The sequence below is a fragment of the Octopus bimaculoides genome, chromosome 15, assembly GCF_046866305.1.
Source record: "Octopus bimaculoides isolate indiv1 chromosome 15, ASM4686630v1, whole genome shotgun sequence".
NCBI lineage: Eukaryota > Metazoa > Mollusca > Cephalopoda > Octopoda > Octopodidae > Octopus > Octopus bimaculoides.
Window position 1 is genome coordinate 8534398 of NC_142942.1, and position 17356 is coordinate 8551753.

Here is a 17356-nt window from a genome sequence, read left to right on the forward strand (position 1 = left end):
TTGTGCCTAAAATATAAAGGTTTTAATAAACTTTCCACGTTGTCAGAAGCTTTCTATTTTCTCTTTTTTTTACTTTCTTCGATATTATAATGCTTCAAGTGAACTACAACACTTTTCATAAGCAACCAATATAGTACACACCCTACATAATTGCTTTTTAGTTTTTCTTGACCCCTAGGGCTTGTAAGGTAAGCTACCCAGTTTCCATGGTACATAAGCAACTGAGGTCGTAGTATTCTCCTGAATGAGATACTGGTCCCTTGTAGGGTTCAAGGCCTGTAATTCTCAAAGGGAAAGGACAAGTTGATTATATCACCTCCAGTACTTTACTAGTATTTTACTTTATCCACCCCAAAGGGAAGAAAAACAAATGCCATTAAGCTTTTATTGGACATACTAATGATTCTGCAAACTTGCTGCCTTAATTACCACCTGATACTCAATAGTACATAACACAACCCACACAACATAAATGAAACACATCCACTCCACAATGAAATAACAAAATACACATTACACACACATACTACTACAACAAATGAGTGAGACACTAAGGTAAGACTAGGAACAGCAAAACTAGAAACCTCATAACAAAGTGAAAACTAAGTAGCATACATAGACAAATGTATCCCATGGAAAAGACAATGATGTACATATTTCAAGGATGCAGAGTTATACTTGATGGTACAGAGATGCAAGTGATGTGGCAGAGGGGTCGCCTGTTGAGACAGAGGAGCAATTGGCAGTAGAGAGGGGCAACTGATGGAACAGAGAAGCATTTGATGGAACAGAGAGGGCACCTGATGGTACAGAGGAGGAACCTGAAGAGACAGGGGAGCACTTGATGGGACAGAAATGCAATTGATGGTACAGTGGTGGGGACCTCATGGGACAGAGATGCAACTGACGGTATAGAGGGGTACCTGCTAGGACAGAAGAGTGCTTGATGGTACACAGAGGTACCTGACAAGAGAAGAAACTAACATGAAATTGATGAAAATATATTTCTGTTAAATTTAAGCACAAGACAAGTGAAGGTGGTTAGTCAATTATATCAATCCAGTAGTTGAATTCTACTTTATCAACATTGAAATTATTGGGGTTTACAAAAATCAAGCTTACGTAATGTCTGTAGTGATAAATATAGACAGAAAAGAAAATAATGCTAACAGAGTTAGTATTATTTAGTATAAGAATAGTATTACTTAGTTAGTACAAGAATGTAAATTAAGGAATGGAATGAAGTGTTAAAGTGAAGTAACTACCAGGACAACAAATGAAAGATGTCAATTTAGGAAAAGAAGATGGGTAGTCAAAAAAGAAACTGAAATTCTGGAAGACTTAAAGAGCTTATAGACTGTAAACTATTAACAGACTTATAAATAAGGCAAAGTAGTTTACATGAATTAAGATATAGAAAAACAGAATTAGAGAAAATTACAACTAAAGCTAGGAAAGTAAGAAACAAATGTTTGTTTATTCAAAATGAAAGACGTCTGTAATGTAAGGTCACAGCTATCAAGTAGTTAAGTGGTTTGAGACCAGACATAGATAAACTAGTGGAGTTCTGAGTTTAGTGTTTGGGAAGAGAAAACCAGAACATCAATATATATTTGTGATATTTTTACTGTTTAGTCAAGGAGGGGAGAGTAGTAAGAATGACCTCGTTTGTTTTGAGGGCCTTTGAGATTTGTAGGAAGAAAAGAGGCTTCCAACTGACAACCTGTCCCAAATGCTCACAACAGAATAAACTGTGCTAAAGGTACTCAAAAACAGGTGATGATGTTACAGTCATAACAGGGAAGGACGCATTAGAGAATACTGTCTTTATTATGCTCATCAATGAAGGAACCTGTACATGGTCACTCAAACTGCTTGAAATAGGAGGCAGGTCTCTTTAAAATTATTCCTGCTGGCTTCAAAGGGAAGTATGCACTGGAGAATGTAGTCCTAATTAAACTCATGAATATCATTTTTGTGTTTGCTTTTCCATAGGGGTCTGTGTTAAACAGAGGATTTTGAGGCACTGCTGGATGCCCATCCTAACCTTCTTGATACCAAACCTTTTAGTTATGTCTCAAAACATATACGATACACTATGACCTACAAAAAATTAGGGTAAAAAAAAAAACCACTCTCCTAACAAAAAAATTAGCACAAAGCCAGTAATTCCGGGAGGGAGAAGTGGATCATATCAACCCCAGTAATAGACTGGTGCTTTATTTTACTGAGCCCCAAAAAGATGAAAGGCAAGTTAGTTACTGTTAGCTTGACCCGAGACTGTTATTCAGGGTGTTATACTGCTCAGAATCCAGTCTGCTGGACCCAAAGATGCTTCCTATGTGGTTGTACTAGATTCATGCCATTGATTTGCTCAAGTAAAGATTACTGATGATCCGAAAAGCATCAATATGAACAGAGATCTTAACTGAAAGTTTTCAGATGAAGTGATGAAATGTTTATCTCACCGGTCCATCAGTGAATCACATGACAAACCCTCAAGTGATCGTCTCTTGAATACTTCTTCTAGGTCACAAATGAATAAACCAGGAGAAAACAAGCAGACAGACACAAAGGTATTTTGATTTAGGTCAAGATCTAAACAACAATTTTTTTTTTTCTTCAGAATTGGAAATGTCTTTGAAAGACTAAAAGCAAAATTCATAAAGATCTTTGAATTTTATCATGATGTGACCTTTTATAGTCGGTTGTTTATTTTAAAGGTGAGGAAGCAAAAATAAAAATAAAAATGGAAAATAAAAATAAAAACAGAATTAAATTCAAAAATTAACTTAAAGAAAGTAAAAAGATTGTTCAATAACTTTAACAGATGTAGTGTAAAATTTAATGGATCAGCTAAAATTAGAAGCAAGGAGATGACATCTCTTTATAGCTGACTGAAGAAGATAAGATTTTTTTCATAACGTGTCTTATGTAGCAGAAACCTCTGCCTACATAATTCTTTCTGAAGAACCGTTACTGCTAGCAGCCAATAATTGGCTTTATATTTGAGTAGAAAGTTTTCATCTCACCAATACTGAATTATCAAAACAGAAGAATAAATATTTACTAAGAATATTTTATTTCATCTATTTTTCCCAATCATTTGATTTTCCCAAATTAATATATAGTAGATCACCTGTAAACTAAAAATTTCTTAAAGCATACCTGGAACAGGGATGTCAAAAATTTGTTGTAGTGTGGTTCCAAGTCAGCCTTTGAAGAACAGAGATATGATCACTGACCTTCTAACCATGACCATCCTCTCCTTGTTTTGACACACAAGACAACATTATAGATTGAGTCTTTCTTACTTTATCTGACATTACATGTGAGGGGTGCTATGTAATTTCAAGAAGGTCAAGTGATGAAAGAAAGCCCGCCACCATCTTATTAGCTAATTTGCATAATATTTAGACCATTGAAAATATTCTCTAGTGACATCTTCCTTAGAATATACAAAATAGTAGTTTCTGATTTAGTTGATGCTACTAATCTCAGTACTTGACCGCTAGTTTATTTTATGAACTCCAGAGGGACAAAAGGCAAAGTTGACCTTGGCAGAATTTGAATGTAGCTAGAACACATACCATAAATCATTGTTCTCCAATGTCTTAACCCATTACCTACCAGTGATCTCATATGAGATCACTTAAAAATTACAAATTTCGTAATTATGTGTCAATATTTACACATATCTAACCTTTTTCTATATCTACTAGGTATATTTCTCTGATATTCAAATGAGGTTTGCTAATGTTTCACCCAATATCTCGCTTATTTCTATTTAAAATGTTATTTTGAAATGTTATTTTGATCATTCCAGCGTGTTTCTAAGGCTGTTTTATGCTAGAAATCAAAGTTTAATAAAAAAAAATTCCAGTTAATAGAATTATGGGAGATAATGGGTTAATGATACTGCAAATCCACAACCCTGTAAGTTGGTGTTTAATTTAGGTAATTCATAGGAAAGAAAACCTGTGCAGGGAGTCTATAGAGGATACTGATCTCATAAGAATGACCTTCTGTTGAAGTTGTGTCACAGTAAGAATAAAGTATGGAATAGAAATAGCTGCACTGAGTTGGTTTATGAAGGAGTGATCAAGTTCAGAGAAATGAAAGTCTCTGTTGCAGAGATGGAAACAGATTTAGGCCATACCTCCAGGCTTAGGATATCTCCCCCATCACCATCTTTCTCTCACTAGTCTTGGATCCCTTCAAAAAGGCCATGAGCATTATCCCTCATTATTTGGCTAAGCCATTAGCAAGACAAGAAACAAAAATTGACGTAGAGTAAAACTTAAAAAGTCAGCTAAAATTCAAAGCAAGGAGATGACAACTGCATACAGCTGACTGGAAAAGTACTAAATAATTCTTCCTGCAAAACTGCTACTGAACATTACCAGTGATTTAGGGGTTTATATGTAAGTCTTACACTTTATAATAATATACCAACAGGTATATTATTACTGCTTTATCCAAAGAAGAAACTCATGTCTGTTTATAGATATGATATTGCATGGCTCAGTGAAATATATGGACGATCAGAAAGCAATCTTTGTGAGGAGATTCAGAATGATAATCAATTAGTTATGAGCCTTCAGCTTAGGCAATCAGTAACAACATATCAATGAAATTAAATCAATAAAGGTAAGGTGATAAGCTGGCAGAATCGTTAGCATGCCAGCAAAATGCTTCACAGTATTTCATCTGAGTTTAAGTTCTGAGTTCAAATTCCACCAAGGCTGACTTATTCTTTCATCCTTTCAGGGTCGATAATATAAGTACCAGTTGAACACTGGGGTCAATGTAATCAACTTAACCCCTACCCTGAAATTATTGACCTTGAGCCAAAATTTGAAACCTATATTAAATCTGTAGTATTTTCACTGAATGTATAAATCAGTATTTAAATCAAAAAGGATGAAATCATTTTAAACACAAGAAGGGTCTCGTTACAAAAGCATACAGTCCAGGTAAGTTTTATTCAAAAGTTGGATTATCACTTGGACACACTACTGCAGCAATTAGTTTCCCTGTATTTGTTTCTCAGATAATTATTTTAAACTCCTTCAAACCACCATGTAAGAAGCTCCAGTGCTGGAGCCACATAAAAAAAACACTCATACCGATGCCATGTAAAAAGCACCCAGCACACTCTGTAAAGTGGTTGGCATTAGGGAGGGTATCCAGTTGTAAAAACCAATCCAAATCAGACTGGATCCTGGTGCAGCTCTCCTGCTTGCCAGCATGGAAAACAGATGTTAAATGATGATGAGATAACAATGAAGGGATATGCAATGGATAACTCAAGAAGTACATGTAAAACAATAAGAAAATCCTGTCACTGAAAGTCCTCTGGCAAAGATAGAAGAACAAGAATTATACATCTTTGATCGAACCACATAGGATAAACAAAAAAGTAGTTTTGACATTTTATAGGATAGAGTACTAGCAAAAAAAAAAAAAAAGAGGTTATCAAGGCTCTTCCATGATTTAAAAACTATTTGCTAAGCACAATGTAAATTTCTTTTAAAACACTGAGGTTGTGGATTCTCATTCAGATTCTGAAAATGAGCGTTTTGTTTGATTGACTGGATATCTACTCATTAAATTGACATGTGAAAATGGTTGTGTACTCCACTGACATGTGTGCCCACAGTATAATTGTTGGGTAGAACCAATATGGCAAAGCTGGAGATTGGTATGCAAGCTGAGGAAGAAATAAAGAAAGAGAGAGAGCGAGAGAGAGAGAAACAAGAATTAACTCCAGTACTGGGCCAATGTTCTATTTATCATCTGCCAAGAATGAAAAACAAAGTTAATCTCAGCAGAGTTTGAACTCAGAATGCAGACAGGTAGAACAAATACAGCACGGTATTATTCTACCCAAAGCTCAAACAACTCTGCCAGTTTACCTCCTCATATATTGAAACACAACAAATACAAATGACAAAAACTCCATGGTAACATGCCTCCACCCTACCCCACACCACATAGACATATACAGAAACATGAAAAATAGAAACAAAACTCACTTGAACATAAGTATTACAATATGATTGCTAAGTTCCAGCATTCTAATTCATGTGAACATAGAAGGTTGCTAGTTTGTGGAGCAATACTTACCGTTATAGTAGATATAATGTCAGATGCTGTTTGAGTGCAGAGAGCATCACGGAATTGTTGTATTCGCGAAGAAGAAGTGTAGGTTACCCAAATTCTGGAATAAAAAAATATATATAAATGTGTTATTGCTTTTTCTTACTGTCAGTGCAGGTGCCACTTATAAGCACCCAGTCTATGTTGTAAAGTGGTTGGTGTTCGGAAAGCCATCCAACTGTAACAACCTTGCCAAAACTGACCTCGCCTGTGCTTGTGCCATGTAAAAAGCACTAAATCCACTCTGCTGAGTGGTTAGTGTTGGAAAGTGCATCCAGCTGTAAAAATCCTGCCAAAACAGTCACAGATGATTTTGGCAGGCTTCGGCCTGGCCGGCTCTTGTAGAACCATCCCACCCATGCTAGCATGGAAGATGAACATTAAACGATGATGATGATGTTGTTTTTGTAGGAAAGGACGATGGACGGGCAGAATTGTTAGCATGTTGGACAAAATGCTAAACAGCATTTCATCAGAGTCTTTATATGCTGAGCTCAAATTCCGCTGAGGCCAACGTACCTTTTTCATCCTTCTAAGGTCAATAAAATAATGAACTAATTGAAGACTTGGTTTCACTGGATCGCCAAGGACCCATCAAAATTGTAGACTTTGTGCTTAGATCAGAAACTGTTATTATCACAGCTGTTAAGGTGACAAGCTGGCAGAACAAAATTCATGTTTTGAGTTCAAATTCTGTCAAAGTCTACTTTGCCTTTCATCCTTTCTGGGTCAATAAAAAAAAGTAGCAGGATTAAATGTAATCAATTTACCCATTACCTGAAATTACTGACCGTGTGCCAAAGCTTAAAACCATTATTATTATTATTATTATTAGAATCATTAGCACGCTGGTCGAAATGCTTAGTGGTATTTCATCTGCTGCTACGTTCTGAGTTCAAATATTGCCAAGGTCAACTTTGCCTCTCGGCTTTTTGGGGTCAATAAATTAAGCACTAGTTGAGTACTGGGGTCGATGTAATTGACTTACCCCTCCCCACAAAATCCAGACTTTGTGCCTATAGTAGAAAGGATTATTATTATTATTGGCATAATGCCAGCAATGTTAGTGGGAGGGAATTAGTCAATTACATCAACCCCAGTGCTTGACCAGTACTTATTGATGCTGAAAGGATGAGAGGTAAAGGTGATCCCAGCAGAAGTTGAACTCCAAATATATATATATATATATATATATATATATATATATATATAAAGAGAGAGAGAGAGAGAGAGAGAGATACATACATACATACATGCATACATATATAGATAGAGATATACATATATATATATATATATATATATATATATATATACATACATATGTACATATACATAGATGCATATATATATGTGTGTGTGTGTGTGTGTGTGTGTATGTGTATATATTTACATACACACATATATATATTGTTGTAAACATTGTGGAAGATATATGATGCATAAGCAAAAGGTTGTAAGCTAATGAAGTTCATTGTATAATTTCCTGCAGTCATTTATGAATTTTAAATAGGAATGTACACACACACACACACACATATGCATACACAAACAGGCCAGCGCATTCAGCTCATGGTCAGTCGTAGGGCTGTGATCTCAATTCCCTGCGGCACATTGTGCTTAAGCAAGATGCTTTCTTTCACATTGCTCCAGTCCACTCAGCCGGCAAAAACGAGTTGAACATGTAATTGAAAGAGCCAGCCTGACGCAGTGTCATGCTCAATCGCTCTGAGAACTACATTTTACATGTCTGTGGAGTCTTAGCCACTTGTATGTTAATTTCCCAAGCAGGCTGTTTCACTGGTCAAATCAACTCGAACTCCTGACATCATAACAGACAGAGGAGCCAGGTTCTATATATATATATATATATATATATATATATATATATATATATATATATATATGGGAGAATATACAAATAATAACAACAGACGAGGACAGGTGGTGTAAATAACAGAAGTATATATTAGTATGACGCTCGGGAATACGGAAAGTCTTTGACGTTTCGAGCTACGCTCTTCAACAGAAAGAATACGGAGACAAGGAGAAAAACACGGAGAAAAAAAATTGAATAGTGTTCAGTCAACGGTCAATCATAATAATGGCCAATCATAACAATGGCTGACCGGAAGTTAGAAATTCTTATTTCAGGAGAGCTAAGAAAGGGGGAGATAACAAACGGTGATCGGGAACGAGGGGCTGTGTGTGGGAGGTAGAATGCTGGCGATCTTGACGTATGTAGTGTGAAAATGGGGAAGGGAGAAGGGAGAAAGGGAGAAAGTAGTTGGTCAGTTGTAGTGTGTGCTTGGTGTGATGCGAGGGTATTGGTGTGGTGTGATGTGAGGGTGTTGGGAGGTGGGGAGGCATGGGTGGAGTGTGGGTTAGGCTGAGGGTGGGGTAGAGGTAGGGGTCTGTGGGTAGGGTGGGGTATGTGGGTAGGGGTGGGTGTTGGGTGTAAGGAATTGGATGGGGTGGAGTGGGAAGGTAGAGTAGGAGTGTGTTGGGGTGTGGTGGGATGAGCTTATGAGGGGGTGTTGACGAGGAGGGAGAAGGGGAAGGTGGATGTAAGAGAGGGGGAAGATGGGTATGGGAGGGGAGAGGAAGAGAGGAAGAGAGGAGAGAGGGTGGGTATAAGAGAGGGAAGGTGGATTGAGAGAGGGGGAAGGTGGGTATGGGGGAAGAGAAAGAGGGGAAGGTGGGTATGGGGGGAGAAAGAGAGGAAGAGAAAGAGAGGAAGAGAAAGAGAGGAAGAGAAAGAGAGGAAGAGAGGAAGAGAAAGAGAGGAAGAGAAAGAGAGGAAGAGAAAGAGAGGAAGAGAAAGAGAGGAAGAGAAAGAGAGGAAGAGAAAGAGAGGAAGAGAAAGAGAGGAAGAGAAAGAGAGTGAGAGAGAGGGAAGAGGGGTATGGGGGGGAGAAAGAGAGGAAGAGAAAGAGAGTGAGAGAGGGGAAGAGAGTGAGAGAGTAAGGGTGAGAGAGTAAGAGAGTAAGAGTGTAGAGAGTAGGAGAGTAAGAGTGTAGAGAGTAAGAGTGAGAGGGGGGAGTACGAGAGAAGAGAGTAAGAGAGAGGAGAGAAAGAGTAGGGGTGAAGAGAAGTGGGAGTGGAGAGAAGTATGAAGAGAGGTGAAGAGACGTACAAAGAAGTAGGAGTCGGAGCAGGAGGTGGGGGAGGAGAGAGATGGGTGGTAGGAGGGAGGGTGGGGGAGAGAGACAGGAGGAGGGGGTTAGATGAAGAGTGGAGGGGAGTTGAGCCCATGTGGCGCAAAGGAGCGAAGATAGAAGATTAATCCCTGTTCACGGCGCAAACGGGAGTCCGGATGGCCCCTGTGCATACACTCACATACACACACTTCTATATATATATATATATATATGCACATATAGACATTCACACAGGTCAATTTTTGAAACAGCCTAATCGCTAATAAGGAAATTATAGAAACAGTAAAGGCTAATATTTGAAATAAGGTTATAGAAAGCTAAACTATAGGTTATTGTTTAAAATAGATTTATAAAGAAACCTATAGAATCAGGTCATGAAATCATAGAATAAGGTGACGTTTCAAATAGAATAACAGGAAAATTATAAGATATGCTAATACTTGAAATGGGCTTAGAAGAAAACTATGATATACAACAGGTGAATGGTTGAGACACTCTGAAAGTGAAATTATAGAATAGATTAATGCTTCTAGTAAAACCTTAAGGAGGCTCCACAACAGGCGCTCATCTGAAATAGGCTTACAGACGGGAACTGAATGACAGGATAATTGTTTTGAAACTGGTTAATACTAAAGTTATAGACTATGGTAATACATGAAGAGGCTAACGTCAAAACTGTAGACTAGGCTAACAGTTAGAAATTAAGAAACATAACAGTAACACATCAGTTACTTACTGGCAGGAATCCAGGTGACGTTCTGATAACATGGACTGGATATTTTCCCAGGCACTGTCAACTGGTGTAGCTTTACTTTTCAATGTGTGTAACCTGTTTGAGAAAGAGATAAAGGTAGATACAGAGGAGGGTTTTATTTGAGGTCTATACACACACACACACACACACATGCACACACACATATAGAATACAAATCATAAAGTCATCAATAAAATAAAGTGAACTAAAGTTTCTGGGGAGACAGATCGTTCCAAGTGAAAACTGGCAACTGACCAAAATTTTAGCCACAAAGGAGTTCTAGGTGGAACATAGTTGACCTCTGAGGTTACCAATGTGAGAGATTAAGTAGAAGAATCATAATAAAACTGTAGAAAAATCACTGATTCGGAGAAATAAGTAAATTGGGCTGATATTGATATGAGTATTTACATGAATTTAATAGTGAAAGAAGACAGAGATGTTCAGAGAGAGAGAGAGAGAGAGGAGAAAGGCAAAGTGACAGACAGAAAACCAAAACTGATTCCTTTCCAAAGAGTCTAAAGAGAAGGATAAGATAAATATAAACACTGAAGAAAAGTTGTATAACTAAAAAAACCAAAGAAAAGAAAGAAAGTCACAAGCAATGTATTCTGAATTCACCGTTAAGATTTTTTTAATAAAATGATCGGAGACATCAGGTGTAAGGTATGGTTGTGTGGTTAAGGGGTTTGCTTTGCAGCCACTTGATCTTGGGTTCAGTCTCACTGCATGGCATCTTCGCAAACTGTCTTCTACTATAGCCTGAAGCCAAGCAATGCCTTGTTAATGAAATTGGTAGATGGAAGAGCATCCACGCATAAAAACTATGCCACAACAGACAGTTGGAGTTTGGACAGCTCTCTGCTAGCCAGCTCCATATCAAACAGTCCAAACCCATGCCAGCATGGAAATGATGATGATGATGATGATGACATTGTGAAGAATGCAATTTATACATATGAACATACACACATACATGTGTATATGTGTGCTTTTGTAGGGTGTCTGTCACTGCTTTTTACCATTTGAAACAAAAAATGTGTTTGTATATATATTCTGTAGCTTAGTGGTGCAACAAATAGAAACGACTTAAATGAGTAGCAAAATTAAAACTAAGTACTGGGTCCAATGCAATCAACTAAATTCCTCAAAGCAGTACCCTAGCATGGCCGCAGTCCAATGACTGAAACAAGTAAAGAATGTAAATGTAAAAAATAATTCCATATAACAATTTGAGAAAGTAAAGAAAGCCAGGCTCTCCAGTCAGTTGGAAAATGATAGATAACATGGCTTTGTGAGTCGGTCTGTTTCTCTTTTCTCTCTCAAATTGGCCCTAATGATGTTTAATCTTATTTACAAGCTAAATCTTGCTGGAAAGTCCCAATGAAGAGATCAATATCAAGGCACTGGTTAAAGGTTATCATCATCGTATTTGAAAAGATATTATACTTTAAATCTTTCTTGTTTGAATAGATGGGGGGGGGGGGCAGGGTGCTTCATTAAAGCCAGCACAACAACAACAGCAATTTTAACTGTTAAACACATTCTTTTCGAAGTGCATACCATTAATTTATTCTCCCCTACCCGACTCTGGTAGACTACACAAGACCTTCATTCAGCCGTTCAATTTAGTTGAAGCAATAGAAAGAAAGTCAAACAGAGAGAGAAGGCAAGTAAACTTATAACAGATTCCATTTGAAATTAAACAGTATATATAAAAGTAGAAAGTGGTGACATTATCAGGTATACGTCAGAAAATCTAATTCCGAATCTTCAAGGTTAAGAATGTTCAATAGCATTTACAGCTTTCTGCATGGATAGCTGACAGAGTGAAGGTGAAAGAGAAATTTATTCTGTAAATAAGTAAAACTTTATCAATAAAAGAAATGCTTTCAAATAAAGAGTCAAAGAAGTGCCACAAGATGTCATATCAGAGAAGAATCAATTAGGTCAAAGTGCATGGTAAAGCAATTCTCAAAGACAGTCGACAATCAATATAATCTTCACAGCAGGCTAGAAGTGCGAATCAGCAATGATCACAAGAGTGTTACAATTAAATGTAATCTACTGAATGTTGAGAAAGCAGCCAGACAAAACAAAGATTTAACCTCTTCCCCCAGACAAAATAATGAAAACCTTAAATTTATTTAGAGCTGCCAATAGCTAGGCTAAGTAGGTAAGTTACCACTTACAAGGCTTTTTGGTCAGGAGTTCATATTCTGTTAGTGAATTTCAGCACTGTAAGTCTGCTTCAGTCAAGAGTGAGGAAACTTTTATTTATAGCAGGGACAAATTAAGAACCTGGGAAGTGGGGAACATATGTGCTAAGAAAAATAAAGAACCTTGAAACCTTTTGCATTCAGATAGGCGCTGGTGTGGCTGTGTGGTAAGAAGTTTGCTTCCCAACCACATTGTTCTGGGTTCAGTCTCACTGTGTGTCACCTTGTGCAAGTGTCTTCTACCTTGGCTTTGGGCCAACCAAAGCCTTGTGAGTGGATTTGGTAGACGGAAATTGAAAGAAGCCTGTCATATCTGTCTGTATATATGCATATCTATGTGTGTGTGTCTTTGTATCTGTGTTTGTGCCCCATCACTGCTTGACACACATATTTTTTCCTGTTTTCTCCCCTCCACCCTGCTTTTTTCCTGTGCATCTATAGACACGTACACGGAACCTTATGTGCATGCTTGTGAATGTGTGCAGGTGTTCGGGTACATGCATGTGTAGATGTATGTGCATGCATGTGAAAATATGCGCATATTGGACGCGCTTTAACCTTATAGCTTTCTCACACTTTCTTCTGTATTTTGCTTTAGCCCTATAATTTTTTTTTGCGTGCGTGTATGGGTGCGAGGTTGTTGAGTGCGTGTGTGTAGGGGTGTGTATGCGGGTATATATATATGTATATGTACATATATATATAGTTTTTGGCGAGTATATGGGTGAGCATGTGTGTGTTTCAAGCGAGGGTGGTTTAGTATATACATATATGGATTGGTGCGCTTACGAGAACACTATAGACTTTTTTACTCCCTTACTTTTACCCCCTCCACTTACTTAGGTGTCTATAGCTCTTTTGTCTTAATAATGGTCAACCACATTGTTATTTCCCTTTGCTTAACAGTCATTTGTCACAGGAATTTTCAATGGCCGGATAACTGAAGAGATGTTGGCGTGGGTTCCCACCCGGCATCCGAAACTCAGAATTTTATCATGGCTACCGAATAAGTATCACATATTTTTACAGATATATATATATATATATATATATATATATATATATATATATAGGCCTTCGTGCCGGTGGTACGTAAAAGCACCCACTACACTCTCGGAGTGGTTGGCGTTAGGAAGGGCATCAAGCTGTAGAAACTCTGCCAAATCAGATTGGAGCCTGGTGTAGCCATCTGGTTTGACCAGTCCTCAGTCAAATCGTCCAACCCATGCTAGCATGGAAAGCGGACGTTAAATGACGACGATGATGATGATATATATATATATATATATATATATATATATATATAGAGAGAGAGAGAGAGAGAGAGAGAGAGAGACAGAGACAGAGAGACAGAGACCCAATGGGCCTCTTTCAGTTTTCATCTACCAAATCCACTCACAAGACTTTGGTCAACCCTAGGTTATAGCAGAAGACACTTGCCCAAATGCTACACAGAGAGATTGAACTCAAACCAATGTGGTAGGCAAGCAAACATCTCAACCACACACCTATGCCCCACAATAAATTCAATACAATAAAAGCAAGACATTTATACAAAAATAACACTACCATTACCACTACTAAGACTACATACTTTATTTCTTTCTCTGAGTTTTCAACAGCTGTGATGCAGTTGTACAAATGAGGGCAAAGGTCAGTTAAGGCGTAGCAGAAGCGTCCGACCAATATCACTCTGGAAATATAAAGCAGAAAGTAGCTCTTAACAAAACATACAAAGACAACAAAATCTACATGATGGAGATAGTGACAGATTAACAGTTGAGAAGATGGCCTACGACGGTAATGGCAGTGGTAGTGAAGGTGGTTGTAGTGGTGGTGGTGGTGGTGGTACTGGCTTTCATAGTTGTCATGCTGATGATGTTTGTGGTGGTGCGTGATACCCCAAAGGCTAGGGATGGTAGTGCTGCTTGTGCAAGAGAAGGTGGGAATCCAGATAGTAGTGGTGGTCATGATGGACATGATGGTTATGGTAGTGGGAATAGTGGTGATGGTGGTGGTGGTGGTAGTAGTAGTAGTAGTAGTTGTAGTAGTAGCAGCAGTAGTAGTGATGGCAGAAGCAGCACTATGTATGTTAGTGGATATGGTAATGACAGAGGTACAGGCAGTAGTAGCGATGATAGTGGTAGTGGTGACAGTAGTGATAGTGATGATAATGATAATGATGATAATGATGATAATGATAATGATGATAATGATAATGATGATGATAATGATAATGATGATAATGATGATAATGATAATGATGATAATGATAATGATGATAATGATAATGATGATAATTATAATGATGATAATGATAATTATGATAATGATAATTATGATAATGATGATAATTATAATGATGATAATGATAATTATGATAATGATAATAATGATACTTATAATGATGATAATGATAATGATGATAATGATAATGATGATAATGATGATAATTATGATGATGATAATGATAACGATGATAATGATAATTATGATGATGATAATTATAATGATGATAATTATAATGATGATAATGATAATGATACTGATGATAATGATAATGATGATAATGATGATAATTATAATGATGATGATAATGATAATGATGATAATGATGATAATTATGATAATGATAATGATGATAATTATAATGATGATAATTATAATGATGATAATTACAATGATGATAATTATGATAATGATAATGATGATAATTATAATGATGATAATTATAATAATGATAATGAGGATAATGATAATGATGATAATGATAATGATGGTAATTATAATGATGATAATGATGGTAATGATAATGATGATAATGATAATGATGATAATGATAATGATGATAATGATGATGATAATTATGATAATGATAATGATGATAATTATAATGATGATAATTATGATAATGATAATGATGATAATTATAATGATGATAATTATAATAATGATAATGAGGATAGTGATAATGATAATGATAATGATGATAATGATGCTGATGATAATTATAATGATGATAATTATAATGATGATAATTATAATGATGATAATGATGATAATTATAATGATGATAATGATAATGGTGATAATGATGATAATGATAATGATGATAATTATAATGATGATAATTATAACGATGATAATGATAATGATGGTAATGATAATGATGATAATTATAATGATGATAATGATAATGATGACAATTATAATGATGATAATGATAATGATGTTAATTATAATGATGATGATGATGATAATGATAATGATGATAATGATAATGATGATAATGATAATTATAGTGATGATGATAATGATGATAATGATAATGATGATAATTATAATGATAATTATAATGATGATAATTATAATGATGATAATTGTAATGATGATAATTATGATGATGATAATGATGATAATTATACTGATGATAATCATAATGATGTTAATGATGATAATGATAATGATGATAATTATGATAATGATAATAATTATAATGATGATGATGATAATGATGATAATTATAATGATAATGATAATGATGATAATTATAATGATGATAATGGTAATGATGATAATTATAATGATGATAATGATAATGATGATAATTATAATGATGCTAATTATAATGATGATGATGATGATGATAATGATGATAATGGTAATAATGATAATGGTAATAATGATAATGATGATAATGATAATGATGATAATTATGATAATGATAATGATAATTATAATGATGATAATTATAATGATGATAATTATAATGATGATAATGATAATGATAATGATGATAATTATAATGATGATAATTATAATGATGATAATTATAATGATGATAATGATAATAATTATAATGATGATAACGATAATGATGATAATTATGATAATGATGATAATTATAATGATGATAATTATAATAATGATAATGATGATAATGATAATAATGATAATGATAATGATGATAATGATGGTAATGATAATTATGATAATGATAATGATGATAATTATAATGATGATAATGATAATGATGATAATGATAATGATGATAATGATAATGATGATAATTATAATGATGATAATTATAATGATGATGATAATGATGATGATGATAATGATGATGATAATTATGATAATGGTAATGATGATAATTATGATGATGATAATTATAATGATGATAATTATAATTTATGATAATGATAATGATGATAATGATAATGATGATACTGGAGACAGGAGTTGAAATGGGGCTGTGGTGATGACACACGTAATAGTGTTGGTGACGACACAGGTAATAGTGTTGGTGACGACAGGTATGATAGCTGGTACTGGCAACAGGTGACAATGGTGGTGGTAGTGATGATGGCAATGTTGATACTTGTATGCAAGATGTAGGGATGGTAGTTGCTGCAGTAGAATAGAGAGCTAGTGTCACCAATTGTAGTATCACTGGTGACAGCTGCATAGGTGCATGGACCCCTGGGAATAAACCTACTTACTCTTCTCACGTTTAGAAAATAATGAGTAAAAAGTGATCTGTTAAAAGTACATTGCATTAGGTTTCTTCACAAAGAACACAGAACATAAATAAAAAAAAAATGCATATAAAAATTTGGGGCCTGGGTGTGCACTCCCTAAGCAAATTTCGTTCCAGAGCCAGTGCATAGGTGTTGAGAGACAGTATTGATGGCAAGAGATTATGCTTGTAGAAGGAAATGCTGTTGATTACAGTGGTATGTGTAGTGGTATTAATGGTTTGTAGTAGTACTGGTGGTTGTAGTGGGATTGAAGGTGATTCATTTAGAAAACAAGGAACAACGTTTGTAAATGTGGAATTTGTAATGGTGGTGATTGACATACGGGGTCTAATCAAGAAGTATCAAGACCGTTGCTATGGTAACAGAACGGAAGTATGCAGAGTCAAGCCACTTGGCTCAGATTGACCTTGAACTCTGTTGCACATGCACACTAAGTTATAACTTTCTCACCCACTTCCATTGTTTACAGTAGTGTCTGGAAGTAGAGTGTGTAGACTGCAGTCATCTCAAAAAGAAGAT

At 35.7% G+C, this 17356-nt stretch overlaps 1 protein-coding gene across 2 annotated transcripts in view; it reads right to left on the reverse strand.

The window, feature by feature from the left end:
• Nucleotides 1-17356, reverse strand: part of LOC106878966 (conserved oligomeric Golgi complex subunit 1) — a 266492-nt gene that overhangs the window by 159510 nt on the left and 89626 nt on the right. For both annotated transcript variants that reach the window (XM_089363366.1, XM_089363367.1), the window contains exons 20-22: nt 13891-13989; nt 10060-10152; nt 6130-6223 (exon numbers count right to left, since the gene is read on the reverse strand). In XM_089363366.1, the coding sequence (XP_089219492.1) occupies nt 6130-6223; nt 10060-10152; nt 13891-13989 (286 nt within the window). The remainder of the gene's footprint in view (nt 1-6129; nt 6224-10059; nt 10153-13890; nt 13990-17356) is intronic.